At 45.4% G+C, this 23,337-nt stretch overlaps 1 protein-coding gene across 1 annotated transcript in view; it reads left to right on the top strand.

Moving 5' to 3' along the window:
- The first annotated feature begins 634 nt into the window (after nt 1–634).
- The window catches only part of LOC147444968 (dolichyl-diphosphooligosaccharide--protein glycosyltransferase 48 kDa subunit-like), a 42,198-nt gene continuing 19,495 nt past the window's right edge, over nt 635–23,337 (top strand). Inside the window, exons 1-4 of the mRNA XM_086527473.1 lie at nt 635–839; nt 989–1,099; nt 7,190–7,326; nt 7,417–7,542. Of these exons, the coding sequence (XP_086383599.1) occupies nt 641–839; nt 989–1,099; nt 7,190–7,326; nt 7,417–7,542 (573 nt within the window). The 5' untranslated portion in view covers nt 635–640. The remainder of the gene's footprint in view (nt 840–988; nt 1,100–7,189; nt 7,327–7,416; nt 7,543–23,337) is intronic.

Below are 23,337 nucleotides of genomic sequence, written 5' to 3' on the forward strand. Positions count from 1 at the left end.
GTACCTGTACCTGTAGTCGAAGAAGACAATGTCGCCAAAACTCCCACTCTTTCTGTGTGTATGAGGCCACTCCAAGAAGAGGCTACACACTCTCAAATGAGCTGTGGGCTCACGTAAGTGGAAGACACTACAACAATGGCACCTGTAATGGCGGCGGTCCCCCACCGAGCCGGCGGTCCCCTGCCCCCAATCGTACCTAGCTAGGTATGCCGTGCCTCCCTCACAAAAGCTCATGATGTTGAGTTAAGTCATAATGTGGGAATTGTTGTGAGAATCTGTCCAAAACTTCTTGTGCTGACTGCAATGGTGTCAGCCAACTGGTCAGCAATACCCATTTGTCCCTGCCTGTGAATATTGCATAAACCTCTAAACTTCCCTTCTCGTGCGCGTCGGCTATCCACATGCTAGTTCTTCATCGGTTGCCTCTCGTGCGAGTGTATTGCTTGCTCGTCACCTCTCTCTGCTTGTTGCCTCGTCGGCTCCCTCTGCTTGCCTTTGCTAATTGATCAAAGAAAGCATCCTTAAAAAAATATTCTGGTTAATCGGCATGCAGAATAACAGCCCCAAAGATTCGAAATTGGGTTAATTTTGTGTGTGTTAATAAAACGTCGGTCATAAATATAAGAAGAGGTGTGTTGTAATGAGAGCGAGGAAGTGTGCGAAGACAATGGAGACCAGCATGTTGCAGCTTCTGTTCGTTTCCTCTCTCCTATCGTTGGTACCACTATCCTCATGCCTCTCACTCTCGCCGCTGCGCTCCCCGCATCCACGCATTCTGGTCCTCCTCGACGATCTCGCTTTGAAGTCTTCTCACTCTTCCTTCTTCAGCTCCCTCTCTGGTCTCTCTCTCTCTCTCTCTCTCTCTCTCTCTCTCTCTCTCTGTGTGTGTGTGTGTGTGTGTGTAGCATTCTCACTCATAGAGCATAAAAAACAAATCGTGAGAGAGAGAGAGAGAGAGAGAGAGATATTTCCCTTCTTTATTGCTCAGATCGTGGTTACATTCTCGACTACAAGCGTGCCTCCGATCCTTCCCTTGCCTTGAAGAAGTTTGGGGAGTATTTCTTTGATGGACTCATTGTATTCAGCCCAACTACAGAGAGTAAGTACAGTATTCGTCTCTATAAATTTTTTCAATCTCAGAGAGAGAGAGAGAGAGAGAGAGAGAGAGAGAGAGAGAGAGAGAGAGAGAGAGAGAGAGAGAGAGAGAGAGAGAGAGAGATGCCACATTGCCTGTTTTTTTCTGTGCCACCGTGCTCCCTCCTCCTCTATGTGCTATCAGCTTGCTCTCCCACAGTAATCTTTGCCGTCTGCGCTCAATGCTAAAGCTGTTCAAGTCTGCCAATTTTCCAGCAATGGCGTTACCCCCCCTTAAGTGCCTCAAACAACTTGATGTGCTTATTTATTGTTCAAAGTCCACCTAATCACAATGTTCAAAAGGATAATCAAAGAGAGACACAATCAAGGTTGAAGATGGGCAACCCCCCAAAGGAAAGATATTTTGTTGGAGGTATTTAATCACATGATGGTGGCATGGTTGTAGGCCACATTGGCCCTGCATATGCATTTCAAGCCCATTTTGGTTCATTATGATTGTCCATAGCTTTCTATGAATCAAGTTTTCCTTTTTGGTACCAATTGCCTCTTTTTTTGACGATGTGGCATATTTATTAGGTTTTATGTTTTGCGTCATGATTTTGATGATGTGGTAGCAATATACACTGTAAGAGTTGGCTTGAGACTAGGAGCCTTGTTTTCATAATTCTCTAGGTCACTTATCAATAAATATAAATGACTCTTTGTCTCATCCTCACTATTCAATTGTAGGAGCACTCTCTTGAGTTATTGCTCTGGGTCTTTCTCTCCGTCTTATGTTGTGTTTGTCTCCTCTTTCGTGTATTCCTCTATTCATTCCTTCATGGTATTAGAGTGATAAGGAGCACTTTTAGACTCTATGACACATTGAGAGGCTTCTATAAAAGATTTCATTGCAATAACTTGTTTCAATCTGCTGCATTTTGCATCAGCCCTCAGTTTTGACGGATTTCGTCTCAAAAAACATCGTTTTTTGTTCCCATTCTTGTGGGATCTCATTTCTATTTGTAGCCCACCTCATTGGAGACGCGTTTGGTGGAGTTTTTTTTGTGAGAAATCACTTCAAATTTGTGTCTCTTTTTTTTGAGCTCATCGGGGACATGTAGACTCAAGAAGTTCCTCCTCCTCCTGCTGATCTTGATGGACAGCCTCAGATGAGGCTCCCCTTTGCCGAAGCGATCCCATTGTGGTGTCATTTCCGGCGTCTATGGACATCAGTTTGCAAATAACCATCAGATTGGCATTTTGCAGCTTGAAGCGACCCCTACTAGACAAGTTTGGCATTTGGCAGCCCCAAGCGGTCCCTACTAGACATGTATAGGAACATTTTTTGCCCTAGTCTAAAAGGGTTGTCATGTGTAGGGACAAGATGCTCAATTAGGGTTGACTCTTGCAGTTATAATTTGCCACATCGTCCAAAAAAGAGACAGTTGGACCAAAAAAGGATTAATTCACTAATAAAAAGTCGCAGACAATACTAATAGACCAAAATGGGCTAAAATTTCAGATGCAAGGCCAATTTAGCCTGCAACCACGAGATGCAACCTAAGATGCTACCATCTTGTGATGATATATCTCTAACACATCTGCAATGCTAGTTGGGTGGTTCAAATCTAGATCGTTGAAGAAGATAATCCGCTCTAGGTCAAGTAATTTCAAACAAAGTAACAGTGTACTTAATCTGTTCTTAAATAGCATCTTTTAGCAAGATGGTCCAAAATGTGGCATAGCCATTTGGATTTTATTGTACTCTTAAGGTAAGCATGCTATTCAGCTAACATAGGAAGAAGTAGCGTCGCTTGCTTCTAATGTTTCCATGATGTGAGTGCTTTACCAAAGAGAGAGCTATAACGAGTTGTAGGAGAAGAAGAGAAATTTTTAATGTCGTAGGAACAATCCCACCAGACCTAAAAGATCTATCCGACGAGTCTTGATGATACTTGAGGGAATTGGGTTGAATACTCTACCACGTATTCCAATTTCCTCTTCTCAAAATTTAGACATGGAGAGATTACCCCCTTGCTAGTACGACCCAGATTCCCCCCTCATTCACCTTTCACACAATGAGAGGAACATAGTGCTCAGATAGGATTTATAGCATCTCTACATTAGAGAGACTTGGATCACACCTGTACAGCCCCTTCGTCTGGAGATGCTGTACTATAGAGACCAGTTTGTGACTATTAGATGAGGGTTTTTAGGCTAAAGTGATTCAAATTGAACCAAAATTTGTGAGGGAGCTCATCTTGACAAAGGGGACAAGTGTATCAAGTCCAACCTTTCACAACAAGTTCAGAAATTAAAAAAGGATACCAAATTTTCCTTCACAGTGGGGTTATTTGACTTGACACGCTTGTAGATATACTTAAGTACATCTCAGATTTCAAGTTTGGGCTAAAAATACCCATCAAAGACCTGGATACGAGCAAAACAAGTTTCAAGGGCTATTCAAACCTTGTTGTAGATTTTAGACTTTAAACGGGGCTTTTTCTTGTAAAAAACAGGTTTTTCACAGAGTGCATATATAGAACTTCAATGTTGCTAATATAGAGTTTACTTTGCAGACTTCCAGCATTACTTGAGTTGGAAGTGCTTTGGAGCAGATTGGAATAGAAAGGTGCTACAAATAGTTGGATACTTGGGAATCAACTCGGCTAGATTAGCATTTAAATTCAAGTTATGATTTGAGTGAGACCTTTATGAACCTTAGGTCAGGTTGGGTGCTAGGAAATCTAGGATCAGTTAGAGATTTAGAGAGCTAGGCTTCGACGGACGTGGGAGGAAATAACTACCTAATATCTTTTTTGGAAGTAGTTGACACTTACTTTGACACTAGTTCAAACATGGTTGCTTACTCGAGAGAGGAAGCAAGTTAAAGTGCTATCTATGCCATAGTTACCCGGAACGCGGAACGGGAACGGCAACGGGATCCCCGCGGAACGAGGGAACGGCTAGGGGTCCGGAACGGGAACGTCGCGGAACGGGAGGTATAAAAAACACCCAAATAGTGCAATTTTTAGCTCCTTGTGTTTAAATACAAGGAGTATTAGAGTGCTTTGACTCTAATACTCACAAAAAACTCGTTTTGAAGACCATTCAACCTTGCTATGACTAGATGATGAGAGAGAGAGAGAGAGAGAGAGAGAGAGAGAGAGAGAGAGAGAGAGAGAGAGAGAGATGGAGAGGGAGAGATTTGAGAGAGTGGGAGGGAGAGGAAGAGAGCTTGAAGGCGTGAAGCCTTGAAGCCTTGAGCCTTGAGAGAGTGAGTCTTGAGAGGGAGAGATCTTGAGAGTGAGAGGGAGAGAGCTTGAGCCTTGAGGATTAGCTTGTGAAGAGAACGGGGGAGGGGGGTGCATTTTATGAGTCCTTGAGGCCTTGCACACTTTCAAAAGAAGCCCAAACATTTACTTCAATTTTTTCAATTTTTGCCAAATTTGTTTGTAGCCGTTGGCCGTTCTAGGGGCATTCCGGAACGGTCCGGGGACGTTTCGGAACGTTCCGGAACGGCCGTTCCGGTTTGCATTGGCCACACGGAACGTCAGACATTCCGGGACGTTCCGGAACGTTCGGGAAGGGAACTGCCCCCCGGAACGCCGGAACGGGGGCTAGGGGGCGTTCCCCGGTAACTATGATCTATGCTCACTTTTTGGTTTAGAGAAAACAAGTATATCGTTGAAAAAGGTTTGAACTTCTTGTGTCGTCGGAATATGTGATCCATCCTTCGGTTGAAGGTAGTGGGAGCATTACCGAATGGCATCACTAAGACCTCGTATAATATAAAAGTAGTTATGAAAACAGTTTTGTGGACGTCGATGGTGCTATTTGTATGTGATGATAGCCACTCTTTAAATCAATCTTGGTAAACCAAGAAGATCCTTGTAACTTGTCAAGAATATCGTGAATCCTTGGAACAGGAAATTGGTTCTTAATCGTAATCTTGTTGAGAACCTCTGGCTGTCATGGAGGAAGATTTCCTTGGTAATTGTTCAGAGAGACAATCCTCATAGTCCTGCAAGAAAGCGACTTTGATTCATTTGTGAAAGATTAGAATTATGTGAAGAAGACGACCTCTCTTTGACAAAAATCAAGTAAACTGAAAGATGTGTTTTCATTGAGTTGGAAACGGTCAAAGTAGATACACCTAGAGTAAACTCACTGTGAAGTTTGACATTGAGCACAAACTATACAACTTCTTATCTCGGGAGTTTATTACATGATTTTTATGGTGCCATGGCATCCCAAACAAGACATCACACCCTTCAAGAGGTGTGATGTAGAAATCTTCTTGTCCAGCATAATTGTGGACATGCAAGCGCAATTGGCTGACCAAACAAGTAACCGCCACTTTATGTCTTGGTTTTGCCATGGCAACATGCGTTGGTGGTCCCTTTTTTCTTTGTTTCACTCACTAATGTTACGTCCCCAGACATGAGGATGGGCGTTCGCGCTATGTCCGGCCAAGTTTGAACATGGCCCTACGGTTAGGGCGGTTAAGGAATCCTATAAGTAGGACCCCAGGCTCATTTGTGAGCTATCTCTGTGATCACCACACTTTGGAATCTAGGCCCTTGGCAACTCTACCCGCACACCCGTTTGGTGTGGACTTGGTGGTATGGACACTAGCCCTTGTGGTAGAGGCTAGCCCGTTGGATGCAAGCTCCCAAGCTCGAGGGTGAGCCTGTATTGTCTCTATGGCTGGGACGTGAGCCCGATGTCTGCTCTCTATGCTTGTTTATGCATATGACTTGTGTCATTGACTCATGTCATGTGTGCAGGATTGATCCGGCTAGGGACTAACACCAAGATTTGCCGCAACTTGAGGAGAGAAAAAATTCGCCGTGGCTCGATCATCAAAGAAGATTAACACCTCTTAATCCCGGACTTTTCCTCAAGCTTGACATAACTTCATAGAGTCATCTTCAAGCTGCATCCCTAGCATATCAAGTACTAATCCAATTGTAGTTTTGGCCTTCTTGTTTTTCCGCTCCTATGCAGCTTTGGAGGACTCACGCGTGTCTTTAGAATGTTTAGTGGGGTAATCAACTTATGTGCCACCTCGCTGCCCATGAAACATTTTAGGCGTTTTCAGCTTTGAAGGACCATCGGCCGGTAATTAATGCTAAGAAAAGTGAGTTCTTAGACAACGGAGGACAAATGGGCACCAACAAAGAAAAACACAGATGCAATGTGCAAAAACGCAAGGGAAACTTGGGAGTGTTGCGGGGAGTTTCAGAACTTGTATAATAATGGATTTGGGCTTCTTTGATGTATAGTTTTAATTTGGTTACGTTTTTATTGTGTTGTTTTGAACAAATAAGGTATTTAGTAATTTAGTCTTGGTTCTTTATACGTTGTGATGTGTGCTAGCTGCTTGATTTTGTGTTTTTTTGCAAATGTTTTAGCCTCACTATTGATTTTTCAGTTGAGACATTTTTTTGGCCTTATTAAGATATATATATTGTTTCTTCTCTGTTGTACTTTGTGATTCTCGTTGTAAAGTTTAGCGATATATATATTGTTTCTTCTCTGTTGTACTTTGTGATTCTTGTTGTAAAGTTTAGCTCATATCAGGATTTAAGAACTTGCTCTTTTGTCTTTTGTTTATGTTGTTGTAGTGAGTTTTAAATTTAGGGATTAAGTATTGGCATTGTCTTATCCTTCTTGTGGTTGTTTATTTGTCTCAAAGTTTCATTGAAAGCTTTTCTCATTTATTTTGCCTAGGTCTATTCACAAGGCATACCTACGTAAACTATTAGTTTTTAAAAATTCTATGTTTGTTTGTAATTGGTGACTCAGTCATACTTTTGTAACAGTTTTCTTGTGTGTTCTAATTTCATGTTTTGTGCAAGGTCTTAGCCCTCTTTTAGTTTGTAAGTGTCTTATCTTTTGAAAGTTCAATCCTTTAGGTGTCCTTATTTGTCTATTTAGAGTTGTTGGCTGTTTTGCTGAGTGCTTAGTTAAGCTTGACAAGAGGACTTTCAACAGGAATATAAACTTGCAACAAAGGGACTTGTCAGGCTGGCTTTGTATTATTGGTAAGGGCTTATGAGCTGGTCCCACAAGAGCTTACTGAGCGTTTTCTGTAATGTATGTGCAGAATTTGGAGGCTCTGTAGATGCTGCTAGCATAATAGACTTTGTGGACTCAGGCAGGGATCTTATTTTAGCAGGAGATGTTGGCATGTCAGATGTTATACGAGATATTGCTTACGAATGCGGTGTAGATTTTGAAGAGGTGTTCTTCTACGTAGATTTCCCAATTGTCATTGTAAGGTTGATTTGGCTGTAATGAAGTACTTAGAAAAGGAAACTCTTCCTTTTGCAGGAACCAGATGCAGTTGTCCTCGATCACTTTAATTTTGTATCTGCCAAAAGTGATATAGATCATTCTTTGATTTCCGCAGATTCCTTCATTGCATCAAGTGTGATATTGGGAGAAGCGGGTATTCAGGTGAGTTCGTGTCCTCTTCACTTGCCCTTGAATCGGAAAGAAACTCACATTTGAAGAGGTTATTGCATGGAAGATTACCTCACAAATGCAAGCCCAAAGCATACAAGCCACCAATCTTCCCCGCACATTTTATACAACAAAATAGATTGACTAACCATGAGTTACATTTCCGAATTCAAAAAGCAAATCCCTAAAGAGCCCATCTTAAGCACAAAGGATACAAATCTCATTAGTAGTTGAAAGGCTATTAGCATTGTTTTTCCTCTCAGAATTAGGAATTGTTTGTGTTTCTCATCCTCAAACCTTTGAGGAAAGGATCTTTAGACCATATGATTGTAAAAATTTGTTTGGGTATTTTGAATTCACTTCATTTGTCCTTGTTGGTTAATGGCGCCGAATCTATATCAGAGAATTCTATACGTGATTTTTTTTTGGGGTATTTTAGTTGTGGACTTCAAAGAATTCTAGTTGTGTTTTTGTGATATGTATACTAAACACCTTAAGAACACAATTATCAGATATAAATTTTTAGTCACAAGGGTGTTGGTACGCACAACTTTATGATAAATGCGACAAGATTGAGCTTCACACAAATCACGAATCCTTCTATTGATTTTTATTATTGATGTTCCTTTTGCCCTTTTGGAGCATAGAGAATAAGAGAGGAATCCTAGAGACGGTGTATTGATGTAGAGGCGTCGACAGTGCCTGGAATGTGTAGGTCGCTCCTAAACCCTAGAAACCTGACCCCACGGCCTCACCCCCTATTTCCTTGGCCTCTCCTTTTTCCTCTTTGGCACCCTTAGGTGGCTATGTGCTACTTCTTCAGCCTCTCGTTGTCTGCACCTTGCCTTTTGCCTTCTGCTGCTTGTTGTTGCATGCCTTCCAGCGAGGATTGTACCTGCCTTGCTCATTGCATGGTCGTCGCATCTAGATGCTGAGAGAGAGAGAGAGAGAGAGAGAGAGAGAGAGAGAGAGAGAGAGAGAGAGAGAGAGAGAGAGAGAGAGAGAGAGAGAGAGAGAGAGAGAGAGAGAGAGAGAGAGAGAGAGAGAGAGAGAGAGAGAGGAAATGTTATATTAACATCTTATGGGGTGGATCTGATACAAAGTCAGAGTAACAAGATGACAAAATGACAAAATAAAATACTATGGCATCCTAAATTGCTAGGTGTGAACTAAGCAGCTAGCTGGGATAGCTAGATCACAAGAGATCCAGCATCTGTCTCACTGGTGGATCTCACCAATCTCCTCCATGGTAAGTAGTCTAACCGGGCGTCGTGCATATCGGGCCAAAGTGATGCGAATCCTTTGATGCAGCCTCCGTCGATGCTGTGTAGTCCTCTGCAGTCGTGGGCGTCTGGATCTCCCCAGTTGAGTTGCTCGGTCGATTAGAGTGCCTCTGGTGTGAGGCGACGAGCTCTGCTGTGGTAGTAACTCCTCCGGGTGTCCCGTGGCAGCTCTAAAGAAGACCGGCTAGCCTCTCCTCTCATCAGGCTCTCTTTGTGTCTGCGCAGCTCGAGCAAAAACAAACCCAAGCATCTCTGATCCTCGAACCGCATGACTCTGGAGAGTTGTCCAAAGCCCTCTCTGAACAAGCAATGGAAGCGGCCTCGTATCTCGTAGTAGACAGGGCGGTGACATGTGTAGTGCAACTCTGTCTCAGGCTCGATGTCACACAGGGGGCATGTCTTGGCCTCTGCTGGTACTCTGTTGTATCTCCCAGTCTTGATCCGCAGCTGGTTTGAAGATGTGCGTATTTGGCCAATAGCACATCGTATCCCATGAGACAAGTGGGTGCCCATGTATCTGGGCCTCGTCACGAAACCATCCTCCGTAAGCTGGAGAAGATGCTCTCTGTAGAAAGCCATCTTCGTGCCCAGCTCCTGTGCTGGCTGTATCTATGTCCTGGTGTCTAGCTGAGTCAAGTCCTGGTGGATGAGCCTGGTGATCTCGGATTGTGTAAGAGTCAGAGAGGGTGCATCCAATGAGTACTGGAAGGGAGGCAATCTGTCTATGCTGAACCCATGTGCCTGAAACCATGATGTCATCTCCCCATACCAGCATGCTGTATCTCCCTCCATGGCTAACTGTCGAGAGGAATCAAGTGCAAGGCGGGCATATCTGTCTCTGGGAAGTTCCCACATGCGGTGTATGAAGGAGACAGATCTGGTGAGCGCCTCAACCACTAGTGGGGGGGGCAGCTAGCTCTGCTCGGACAATAGCACGTGGTACTGAAGCCTTGGCTCTAATGAGCCGCGAGATCATAGAGACCAGAGGCTTCTCCATGTCCCCCCATCCATCACTGCAAGCCTATCCTCCCGTGATGATCCAATGAAGGTCCCCAAATCTCAGCTCCATATGGCATAAAGCAATGCAGAAGCCACCAAAGTGTCAAAGAGCTAGAGCTTCGTCGGAGGTTCCTGAAACTGAACCTGTGAACACATCCTTTCCAATCTATTCAATGCTGCATGGGCTTTGGTCAATCTGGTCTCTGCTGCCCTCCTCAATGAAAATGCTGGCCCACTAGAAACCACTCCAAGGTAAGTGTAAGCATCTGTATACTCCATTGTCTCCCGGTTGTATGTGAATGCGGGCGCTGACCTCCTGATCTACTGTGGGGTGGTATTAAATACCATGACCTTGGTTTTACCAAGGTTGACGGACAAACCACTTTCCTAGGCAAACCTATGCAAAGCATCCAAGTGACGTTGCATCCCCTCCGGAGAGTCGGAGATCAACACAATATCATCAACATGTAACGATAGTGGAATCCATGTCCCTGTGAGCTGTGCACCTCTATCACCATCTCTCTCAATGTAGTCAGAAACCTCATCCATATACATACCAAATAGAGTAGGAGAGAGCGGGCAGCCCTGCTTCACCCCAATAGTGGAGTGAACCGGTGTGGATAGACCCTTTGAGGTGCGTACATGCCCCACTATTGACCTGTATAATGCCATCATCCCCCAAATGAGCTCTGTGGGTACTCCCATCTACTGTAATCTGCGCATCAATCTAGCTGTGGGCACTGTGTCATGCTTTGCGGAAATCCACAAAGCTACAATAGATCCGTCTCCCACGTGATCCGCCCTTCTCAATGATGGCTCTGAGTGTCAAGATATGGTCAAGAGTAGAAAAACCCCTCCTGAACCTTGCATGTTCGGTTGCGCGTATCCCCTCCTTCTTTGCCCATCTACTCAGCTGTTGCGAGAGAGAGAGAGAGAGAGAGAGAGAGAGAGAGAGAGAGAGAGAGAGAGAGAGAGAGAGAGAGAGAGAGAGAGAGAGAGAGAGAGAGAGAGAGAGAGAGAGAGAGAGAGAGAGAGATGGAGTGCATAACAATATAAAATATACTCGGATAAATAGAATTTATCTCTTAATACTAAAGCCAATGGATGTAGAGAGAATTAGAAAGAAAGACCGAGAAGATTGACACAGCACTAGGCACCAGACGATGGGTTGGTCCCCTCGTAAGAGTATCTTTATTCTTGGGGAGAAGTCTATACAAGCACTCGAACCGAATTACCACATTGGTTCTAGAATCAGATTCGATGGTATTCGGAAGCCTCGGCTTCCTATTCTTAGGGCAAAAACCCTATTCCAAGGAACTTCCGTTCCTTATTTTGAATCCTCGAGAACCAAGGTTCTTGCCTCTAGGTCTAGACTCTGGGCATGGCATCCTTGCAATTCTTTCCTCGACTCTACTCCTAGAGTCCTCTTCTTGCACAACAACTTTGCTTGCCCGGACGCGAAGTCCTTTCTTGGGAATCTCAACTTCCGGATCCCAACTCGAGAGTCTACTACTCCCAAACTAAGGGTGCGAAACCCTTCGACTGATCTGGCTCTAGTTGCTCAAAGTGCTTTTCTCCTGTAGAGGCTTATGCCTTCCCTTGCCCTACTCCCTTGCAAAGAGGAAGTACTCCTCCAAACAAACACTCAAGGATTAAAACAATCCGTTTTTCCTCAAAGTTTCCTTTGGACCTATCTTCATTCAAGTGCTTGCTCATTCTTGTGCACAATCCTAACCCGGTTCAGAAGTTCCTCCCGACTATATATATTTCCTTTCTGATGCTCCCGTCACCCACCTGGTGACGCATCTGGAATACCCATCACCTAGTTCTTTCTCACCGAACTTACAGTACAATCTCCTTTGCGATGCTCTTTGTCACCCATGCTATGATGCAACAAAGGTGTCCGTTTCCAGATGGTTGAATACTTCTTCCCGATGCTCCCTGTCAACCATCCAATCTGATGCATCAAAAGTACCTGTTCTTGGTGACCCTACAAATATCCCCATTCACAGAGCTCCCATCATTACTTTGAACGATGCACGAGAAATATTTATACTTGGATGTCTCCAGCAAGAAAAACCCTCTCACTAATAATTCCAATAATTCATTTAGAATTATTTTTCCTGGTGTCTCAAGCAAGAAAACCCTCTCACTTACAAATCCAATAATCCATTTAAAATTCTTTTTTTGTGATTTTAACAACATTCCTCACTTATAAATAGTTGTCCTCAATAGTAGAGGTCCAACTGAACTGCTTGGGGAGAAACCGGAAAAATTCCAAATCTAGCTCAATGGTGTGTTGAGCTTTTTCTTTTCCTCAGGAGAGAACTTAAAAATTTGTTCAAACAAAAAATCAATAATTCAATACTTACCTTACCGGTTTGAAAGTAGATGGGTACTTAACTCCATTAGGAGAAATTCATGTCTTTACTCTAGTTCCTCGAGGATGTCTTTCACCAATCATGAATGTTACGAGTCACGTAGGCAACTCGTTAGTCACGTCTTCCAACAGATGGGAAGTTTCCTTATCCTAGAATCAAGTTCTTGTTCTGGGCCTTTGCTTAGAGTAGGCCGATTTTTCTATTCTGAAGATCCCTTGTGCACTACGGCATCTCTTTTCGCATCTTTCTCCTACGAGTTATTGCTACCGGCAGTGTTTTCCTAACAAGCATCGACGACTCTTCCTTGCGGAGATCATCAATAAATTTTCACCTTGCAAGTATCAATGATGGCTTGCAAAATGTATGTTCAAACTCGGTTGAACCCTAGGGATGTTCTTCCATATGTGGTTGAGGTAGTTCTTGCCGTCTCAGAACGGTTGACCGATCATACACTCACGAACATAAGTGTTCATGCTCATTCTAGCAGTATGTCAATAGTACTTGACTTGCTTATGGAGTAGCGTAAGTTGCAACCATAACTTGCTACTTCAGTGGTCAATCCACATAGCGTACTCGATGATCAATGACCATCAGAAAACCCCGTGTGAGTAGAGAAACTCACGGCTACCGAACACATCTTATATAGAGATTCTCATGTTGAAGTATCATTGCACACAAAAAGGCGTTGCAGAGAGTATCGCAAACTATATTCCTCTTCCTTGGCAACAAGGTTTGCACCTTCATGCGTTATTGGCACAAGTTGAGATGTGGCATGACCCTGCGGATAGAATTGATGACGTCGCATAAATTGTATGGCAAATGACGTGGCAGACTGTACGGCAAGGTGCCACATGGTAGCAATATGGATTTTCGCGTAACGCTCTGACATGATGACGTGGTAGCGTGTACGGATTTTCATAATTTGTGTTGCCTGCTTTTTGGGGCAGATTTTAGACTAGATGCTTTTGGGGACTATTTGCTTTTGAGTTTGAAGCTTTTGGGGCTCTGCTTTTGGCATCCCTTGTAAACTTTATAAGAGCCCTGGGGGCCTCACTCTGAGGGGATCTGGACGCAAAGTTTGAGAGCAGAGGTCCTTCGGGATTTGTACTTTGCAATGATTAATGAAAAATAAATATCGAAAGGGGCCGGGCCCACACTTTGGGGCCAATACATCTGGGCACGGAACTATGCTGGGCCGTGTCGACTCTCTCTCTTTTAATTGAAGTTCAGTAATTTTGAAGTATTTGTTTGTGTGTTGCGATTGATTTTCGGGTTTGGAGTGTCCTAGTCGATTACACTGGTATAAGAGCACAGAAAGATTCTTCTTCTACGGAGGATCGGATTGTCACAAACTGTTGACGTGTCAAGCCTTGAAGAATAGAGCCAATGTGCAGATCTCGGCCAATGGACCTTAACCCTAGAAGCAACAACATAAGAAGAAGCAGAAGCAACATAAGAAGCAGAAGTAACTAATGACGTGGCAAATTTGTACGGACAGCCCGGATTTTGCGTTGACTGCTGACATGGCACACTCTACGGATTTTCGAAGATTGCGGTGACATGCTGACGTGGCAGACTGTACGGATTTTTGTGATTTACGTTGGCAGCTTTTTGGCATTGCTTTTGGACCAGAAGCTTTTGAGTTTGAAGCTTTTCACTGTAACTGTTTTTCAGGCCAAGGGCCTTTAAATATGAGGTTAGGGCTCATTCTTTGGCATGCTTCTTGGAGAAGATGCAGAGTCTGGAGTACCGGCTTGTACTCTGTTGATGCAATATAAAGAAATACCAAAAGGGGCGCCAAGGTTTGGGGCCAATACTCTCTGGGGTGGAATTCCGCCACTCCGTGTCGCGCGTCGTCTTCTCTCTCAATTCAGTTGTTATTGAAGTGCTAAAAGTGTATTGAGTTTGTTCTTTTCTATTGGCACGTGGTGCCCGACTTGTGATAGTGGTATCTGAGCATCAGGCGTGTGCTTTTCTAAAAGCGTACCCGTCCTACCAAAGAGCAGACAGAGCAAACCGGCGCTTCCAAAAGTCTACTAGAATTTAATTTGAAGTATTTTCGGGTCCTGACCCCGGACTTATTAGCCACTCCCACCCTTCATATATCGCGCATCGAGCGTGCTCCCGTCTTCACCGCTCATTGTCTTACAAGGCATAAGCCATAAAGATCACTTGCAAGAGAAGGATCCAAGGTTTGTTTCGAGCTGCTGTTTTTCTCAGAGGCAGTGCCATGGAGTGGTGGAAGTCTATAGCTACCAAGTCGCACACTTTCAAGGACTTGACAAGCTTTCAAGAAATTTTTTGCCCGAAGTTATATGGTTTCTAACATTTTCCTTCGGAGTGCTACTTTTGACAGAGGGGGGTATCCTGAAATGTTTGCCATGGAAACCCTAGCAAGTTATACCTTGAAATTTCTCGACATCTCTTAGTAGATGTCTCTTCTTGAGCTAAAAACCTTGGAGGTCCAACGTGATTGCTGTTTTGGGACTACCTTGCTACCAGAGGAACACTGTCTGTCCAAGAGTTGATGGACCATGCTCTGGTGGTCTACGACCTTATGGAAGGAACCTAACCCTAATTTTTTATGCAAGTTTCAGGATGGAAAGTTGGTCAACTTTTTGAGCTCGGCTGATGTCGAGATTGCTTTTTAAGTTTGAGTTCTGTTTGAGAACTTGTTTGGTGATCCTATTTGGAATTTGTTTGAAATGGATAGTATCTATTTTGAACCTCTCTTGGTACCGATTTGAAATGTTTGACTTTGGTTTTAATACTGGTTTCAATGATTGGTGATTTTACTCCCCGGTGAAGAAGTGAGAAATATTGTTTTGGTATTGTTTAAACCTTGGAACAATGCAGGCCGATGCTCGAGGAGCGTTTCGTTGTATGTTTGAAAACCTGGGAACGACGCAGGCCAATGTCTGGGGAGCATTCCGTTGTATGCTAGAAAACCTCCGAACGACGCAGGCCGATGCCTAGGGAGCGTTTGGTTGTATGCTTGAACCTCCAAGCGACGCAGACTGCGGTCTTGGGAGTGTTTGGTTGTATAGTCCTTTGAGCTCATGGCCCGGACCTTTTTAGGTTATTTGCGGGGGGAGTGACGAGGTAGTCGTTGAGTAGCTCATACCGCAGACCGTTTGTCTCGAGGGAGTGCTCAGCGGCGTTGTTTGTTGTGTCTTGTAACATGCATATGTCAGCATTTGTGTTGCATTGTGATGTGCCAACTACTGAATATTCCTAACTGGATGAGATTGCGTGGGTATGTAATTTTAGTGCATTAAGACACCCATGGAAGATCAGTGCGGTCTGGGATCAAGAGTTACGACCTGGACGAAAGGAGAAGCCAACTCCTTGATCAAAAGAGCCGAAAGGTGTCACGTGACACATCCAATCCTATGTGTCCGTGGACAAGCTACAGCATGACCAGGGTTCAGTCAGTCAAGTCAGTCTAGGATAGGAAGTGATGTGGCACTTTTGTGAATATGTTCGCAGACCATACACTTAGATTAGATGCATATCCTCCAGTTGCACACAACATGATGATCAGAATTCCCATCAGAATCCATCGGGGGAATTTTCCAGTGCTTTAAACCTATTTTGGACATTTTTCACTTATTTATTAAGTGACTTTTGTTGGGAACTAAGTAGGGCAATTTTGCCAAGATAATATAAAAGCAAATCAGACTTAGCACTTTCTGGCAAAGGAGGCAACGGGAGCATTGCTCAATAGGCTAATTCTCAAGCAAGAACAAGGACCCCTTCAACCTGGCGTTTTTAGCAGAGGACTCCAGCGTTTTTTGACCCAGCAGCGTGGCGTTTTTTCAGCAATAACTCCAGTGCTTATCAGCCCTTGCCTTGGCGATTCTGCAGCAGCAACACTCAGCCATACCAGCGTTTTTGCATCAGCAAATTCAGCCCTGCACTTGGCGCTTGCCTGAGCATTTCTGCCAGCGTTTTTCAGCAAGGTTTCCAGCGTTTTCAGCCATCCAATTCAGCAAGAAAGAGCCTCTGCAAGCAGCGTTTTTTCAGCCTCTGCACATAGCGTTTTTCATCCCCTACATTGGCGTTTTCCTGCAGCAGTACCACAGCAGCAATACAGCGGTTTGGGGCAACCTTTAAGCACCATAAAGACACGATTTTTCAGCAACAAATCAGCGATTCGAAGCATTCAGTTTTCGGCCATAGTCTCGTCCTCGTCGTCACCACCGTCGGCCTCGACATAGCCCCATTTAGATTGCATCAGCATCTTGTACCAGATTGTGCAATCAATAATAGACCACTCTTGCCATCGAGAGGGGTCCTTGGAGGAGGGTTTTACAACGTCTCTGGATTCGTATTCTCTTCTCTCTCTATCTCTCAGTCTCAACACCTTCACTCACAGTGTCCATTCACTTTGTTTGTGTCCGTTGCATCTCTCTCATTAAAGAACAGAAGGCTCTCCCTTCCCTAAGTAAAAGGAACCTTGAGCACAGTTCGGAGCACTCATCTTGAGCAAAGTTCAACATTCATTCCGTTGCACCTTACAAAAGGAGAAGCCAACTCCTTAACAAAAAAAATAGCAAAACTGATTGTCCCTCCGAATGTCCCTTCGAAAATTTTTGAGCTAACTTGAGTTGTTTTGCAGATATGTTGTAATCGCGGACAATTACTTTCTTTCAAGAAGGGGGGATGTCACAAACTGTTGACGTGTCAAGCCCTGAAGAACGTAGCCAACCTGCAGATCTCTGCCAAGGGGCCTTAACCCTAGAAGAAGCAGCATAAGAAGCAGAAGCAACTGATGACGTGGCAAATCTGGACGGACAGCCCGGTTTTGGCGCTCACTGTTGACGTGGCACACTGTACGGATTTTCGGAAATTGTGTTGACATGTTGACGTGACATACTATACAGATTTCCGTGATTTACGCTGGCAGCCTTTTGGCATTGCTTTTGGACCAGAAGCTTTTGAGTTTGAAGCTTTTCACTGTAACTGCTTTTTAGGCCAAGGGCCTTTAAATATGAGATTAGGGCTCATTCTCTAGCATGCTTCCTGGAGAAGGTGCAGAGTTTGGAGTACTGGCTTGAACTGTGTTGATGCAATATAAAGATATACTGAAAGGGGTGCCAAGGATTGGGGCCAATACTCTTTGGGGTGGAATTCCGCCACTCCGTGTCGCACGTCGTCTCTCTCTCTCAATTCAGTTGTTATTGAAGTGCTAAAAATCTGTTCAGTCTGTTCTTTTCTATTGGCATGTGGTGCCCGTCTTGTGACATGGATCCTTTTTGCAGCACATGCAGGTTTTTGTGAAAGAATCTTCGTGCCTCGACCCTGGACTTATTAGCCACTCCCACCCTTCGTACATCGCGCATCGAGCGCACTCCCGTCTTCATCGCTTTGTCTTACAGGGCATAAGCCCTAGAGAGTTCCAGATTACTCATGGGTTCTCTCGGAGAATCTGACAGAGAGAAGCCGATTACAATTATCCATGTGCCTGAAGGTGTACATAATACTTGTGCTGCGTTAGAGCTTCGGTAAACTTGGGAGATTTCCTCTCTTCTTAAGATTCTTAGAGCGAACACGTTCAATCAGACGATCCCTCGACTTGATCGTAGGGCAAAGCCGCTCATTAAGTAAATTGAGATTTCAATCGTGGAATTCCTTGAGCACATGCTGTAGCCTTTACTTGCTCCGTCCCTCAGAAAGAGAGAGTCCTTTCACTAGTGCGAAAAGCACTACCATCTCTTCCCTTACCGGGTAGGAGGTGTGGACGTAAAGAGTACTCAAGCTTAGTTAAAGCTTTTTTTTGCTTAAAATCTCGGAATGATTTCGTCATCATGTCCTACCTACAGTTGGAGGTAATTGTGTGTGAGAGAGAAGAAGAAGAAGAAGAAGAAGAAGAAGAAAAAGAGGATTTTAACGTCGTAGGAAACTATTCCAAGAGACCTCAAAAAAGATCTATCCGACGAGAGTTGAACTCAAGACCTCTTATTCAAGAGGGAAATGGCATAACCAATCTACCACACTTGGGTGATAGAAAGGTTATATCGTTTTCCTCTTTTTATTAACACACACACACACACACACACACACACACACACGAGAAGAGGAGGATTTTAACGTCGCAGGAAACTATTCCAAGAGACCTCAAAGATATATCCGACGAGAGTTGAACTCAAGACTTGTTATTCAAGAGGGAAATGGCATAACCAATCTACCGATAGAAAGGTTATATCGTTTTCCTCTATGAGAGAGAGAGAGAGAGAGAGAGAGAGAGAGAGAGAGAGAGAGAGAGAGAGAGAGAGAGAGAGAGAGAGAGATATTTAACGTCTATAAAAAGGCCGAAGTTGGCCTATGAGACAAATCAAAGTACATGAGGTGGGTGTCCTCTGTGTATCCATAAAGGATAAAAGGTACAAAAGTAAAAGTAAGCTATCCTGTGTAATGACTGGGGGAGGAGGTAAGTGATACAAGGGTGGGGGGGGGGGGGAGCTCCAAAACTGGGGGAAGATGCAAACCTATATGCTAGGGTAAATACAATCACGAGATGCTATCCTATCTCTAGCTCCATCCAGTCGCATAGTCAGGATGTAATACATAATGCATGGGTGGATAGGGTGTGAACAATCCGCGTAAGATGGCGGCTGGATCTACAAAAGCTCGAATGCGTCGCTCCTCCAAAGATCTACAGTAGTGCTCCTGGATCTCCTGAATCTCTCTCTGGTGTAGGCGAGGTGCCCTACGTCCATGGGTATGTGGGCGTCTGCCAGCTCGGACCTCCTCAGCCTGGTGTAGAGTCACTCCTCTCTGGATGGTCGGAGGTGCTGGTGTTGCTGAAGGCCTCTGAAAAAAGTCAGTGAGTTGTGTCTGGCGCTCATCTCTCACACTTGATGCCGCCTGGAGGAGGGAGTCCCGATGCTGCTGTGCCTATATGAGGAAGCGGTCGAATTGTCGCTGGTCTTTGGACTCAAAAATCTGATGTAGAGTGGGTTGATCTGCAAACAAGGTCGCATATCTGCCTCTAATCTCCTCATATGCACATGTCATAATGCTCCTCGCTCTCAACCTCTGCTGTGCAAAGTCTGCATATCCTCTCTACTCTGGGAACATGTGCAGCTCTCCCTTCTAGCTGGTGTGATGTGAGAGAGAGAGTAGCACGGATAGCGTCGTGCTCTCTACAATGGGTGCTCCTCAGTGCAATGTACATGACAATCTCACTCAAACAGACTGAAAACAAAGGAACAAATATACAACAACCGAGCTCACAGAGAGACAACAGCAGACCAGTACATATGACTCGACTATCTCAAAGAACTGATACAGACTCTGGCGTGGCAGCACACTCAGCTCCAGCCGAGGACTCACAGGCACAATGGGGTGTCAAGGCTCAAAATGTGCAGGGATGGTGAAGAAGTGCTATGTGTATAGACTCGCTACTCCTCACGACGACGCTCGACCATATATGAAGAAGATAATCCGATGACCCAACAACTACTACTCATGTCCCACCATAAAGAGCCACCAACGGCTCATAAATGTCAGTCATCTAAGTCTATCTCCAGACTGAGTGGTGATGGTGACCTGGCCACGATGTCCACTAGAACCACCATCGTATCCTTGCCACGTGTCGCTGCCTAGCCCAGAGAGTCTGTCTAGTGTGAACGAGACCAGACCAACTCTACTAACTGTGTGTCCTGTGAAAGTGACACTGTAGCTTGCTACAGGTTGCCCGTTGCAAAACCGCTCACCGTCTCAGTGAGAGGAACTACTGAAAAAACTGTGAAAGAAAACCATTAGGTACCGCATTTGTACGTCTTTCTTGAAGCAGGTGCTAGGCCCAACCACGAGCTTACATGCCTCAAAAGTGGAGTTAAAAACACTGCACTGCTTGCAAACACCTTAAGCCTTTGAATAGGCAAGAACCCAACATGATTGCATAGTCCAAGAATCCCAATTGACAAAACAGAACGAGGCTCCACAACAAAGAGATATACTTGGTTGGATCTAGCGCATTTTTATCCTCCATAACCATAGTGAGAGGAAAATGACCTGGTCCATGCTTGCAGATGAGGTTGCTCGAAAATAGGGATGACCAGAAGCTCGAGTAAACCGCAACTAAGGTTAAGCGCCATTGTGATGGTCAGAACGAAAAGCATTTACAGCAATGGAATGGCAACCAGGTGAATGCTTGAAAGCCACAAAAAAACAGCTAAAAGGCTCTTCATCTTGATCGTCTGCTGTGAAACACCAAAAGACCTGCTTCAGAAACTACAAAGCTAGCAAGAAACTCCAAAGCTAGCAACCCTGGCAGAGCAGAGTGGAAAGGGTGGGTAGGGGGGTTGAGGGCTAGATAGGGGCGAGGGGGGGCTAGATAGGGGGTGGGTAGGGGCGACATAATTACCCGGAACGGGAACGGGGAACGGCAACATGCATGAATTGCCATTCCCTGTTTCGAATACTCACGCCTGAAACACGGAACGGGAATCCGGAACGGGAAATTGGGATGGGAACAGGGAACGGAGACCTGAAAATGGCCATTCCCTGTTACTATGAGGGGCGAGCCCTGGGTAGGGGGTGGGTAGGGGGCGAGGGGTAGATGGGGGGGTCTAGGGGTGGGTAGGGGGACGAGGGTGGGGTAGGGGGCGAGGGGTAGATAGGGGGTCTAGTGGTGGGTAGGTGGACGGGTGGGTAGGGGGCGAGGGGTAGATAGGGGGACGAGGGGTGGGTAGGGGGCGAGGGGTAGATAGGGGGTCTAGGGGTGGGTAGGGGGTGAGGGGTGGGTTGATAGTGGGTCTAGGGGTGGGTAGGGTGGACGAGGGGTGGGTAGATAGTGGGTCGAGGGGTGGGTAGGGGCGAGGGGGAAGTGGGTAGGGGGTCTAGGGGTGGGTAGGCGGACTAGGGGCGAGGGGTGGGTACGGGGAAAGGGTAGGGGCGAGGGCTAGGTAAGTAGGGGGGCGAGAGCAGTGGAGGGGGGAGGTGTGAGGGCAGGATAGGGGGTGAGGGTGAGTGGACAGAGGGCGAGTGAGTGTGAGGGGGAGGGTAGGGTCGAGGGGATAGGAGACAACAAACATTCATCTCCAATGCAAAGTATAGCCGGAAGAGCTCGTGTTCCACTGTAGATGAATTCCGTGGTCCACTGGCTGAAAGAGGAGATGCTACAGAGCGCAGCAGCTGATGGAGAGCATGAGGAGGTATCATGAGCAAAACAGCTATCATGAGTAGGGAATTCATAAAACTTGAAAGCAGCATCCTTTTGGTCGTATCCCAACTTGTGGAAGCTAGACACAAAGGAGAGCTTTGTTCTGGTCGGAGAAGCAGGCACAGGGGCTGATGGGGCTGATGGTGAAGGGGGGTGAACTCCTGTAGAGGGGATTTCTTTCCGCTTCTATGATTCTTCATAGGCTCACCAAATTCAAAGGCTTCCACCAAGGGCGCATCAGGAGTATTCTCTCTAGGCAAGGAGTGAATAGAGACTCCATAACATGGCATAGATTTGGTAGCTTCCAAGCACTCCAGTAGATCTTCGTCTGACCCTTCAGGTGTAGTAGGCTGTTCTTGTTCAGGGTTAGTTTCCATTGACAAAGAAACTTGCTGCACCATAGGATCCATACCTCCTCCTAAGAGAATGGGTTGCATCGGGGAGCTAGAAGTATGTATCCACATTGTATCGTTTTCCCAATCATGAAGTGCTTTAGTGTGTCGCAGTCATGTTCTTCCAATGAGCAAGGAAAATCCGCCCTCCACCTGGGGAAGACGAACCACAACAAAATCCAAGTCAAAAGTAAAGTCTTGTACCTGCAGAGGCACATTGTCCACTATGCCCACTGGGTAGACTGTCCGTTGGTCGGCCAATGTAACTGTGAAGGGAGCAGAGCGAGTAGGTTGTAGACCTAGAGCTAACATAGTGAACTCGGGCATCAGGTTGATGTCAGATCCACCATCCACTATCACTCCCGAGAATTGCCGACCCAAAACGGACATTGTCAGGCGAGGGCTTCTACAGTGAGTGGAGTAGCGGGATTGGATATCATATAGGACTCTGACAGTCGCATTGGGAGGTGCCCGCGACTAGGACCTGCTCCAGGGTAAAATGACTGAATAACTGCAAGGGTGTCACTTTTGAAACTCGCATCTAGCCGCAACATGTGATAGAGGGACACTTGTTGGAAAGTGTTCTTCAAGACTGTTTGTGCTGTAAGCTTTTCTTGTTCTACCAGTGGTTTCTCTGGTACCTTGATCTTCTGTAAAACTGAAATGGCTTCCAAGAAAGCTTCATCAATATCGGAGAGCAAAGATTTGGATTCCTTCATGGCACTGGGGGATGGCTTGTTATAACAGCTGAAGGCAAGGTATCCACTGGTGTGAGAATGTGTAGGGGAGTTGGACTTGCTGGAATGCTAAGACCGAGAGCGGCTCTCTGGGCCTGGGTCAAATGGCTCCTCTACCAACTGCGACGGCTTATTTTGAGGGGTAACCACGTGGGTAGAAGGGGGCGGCTGAGAAACGTTGCTAACTGCTATCAAATTGAGCTTGGGAAAGGCAAACTCATTCTGGCTTTGACTTGGGTTCGAAGCCGTGGATGCACGAATTTTAGGGCAATCCTTACTGCAGTGATCTTGCGTTTCGGGGCAATGACGGCAGGGAGGGGACCCTTCGGGCAAAGGGCATTTGCTTTGGTAATGACTTGTAGCACAAAATGGGCCAATTCAATGGGCGAGTCGAAGGGCGAGGTGGTCCTTACTAGTGGTGCATGGAGTTGGAGGTGGAGGCATAGAAGTTCTGAGGTGATGAGGGAGCATGGGTATGATAAAAGCTGTGAGACGGAAAAGTACTTTGCATACCTTGCATAGGAGGGGCTGTCAATAAAGGTGGCATATGGTGTGGATGGCCACAAGGAGAAACCATGTTGGATGCAGACGTTGGCCCTTGTTGAAGAGTAGGACCAAGACTTTGCTGTATTTGTCGCAATCCCTTGAGGTAGTAGCAGTCCTTGTCCTCATGTCCAGACTTCTCACAAAAGTGGCAGTAAACATGAAGGGGGCATTCTTGTGGAGGGTGCCCTGGAGAGCGGCGTTAGCTACACCAAACCATAGCCTTAGTCTCCTGCTGAGACTTGAGCTCTTCTAGCTCGCGCTTGATCTGTTCCAATGCCT

Source organism: Adiantum capillus-veneris, chromosome 13, assembly GCF_014529385.1.
Source record: "Adiantum capillus-veneris isolate H3 chromosome 13, ASM1452938v2, whole genome shotgun sequence".
NCBI classification, from domain to species: Eukaryota; Viridiplantae; Streptophyta; class Polypodiopsida; order Polypodiales; family Pteridaceae; genus Adiantum; species Adiantum capillus-veneris.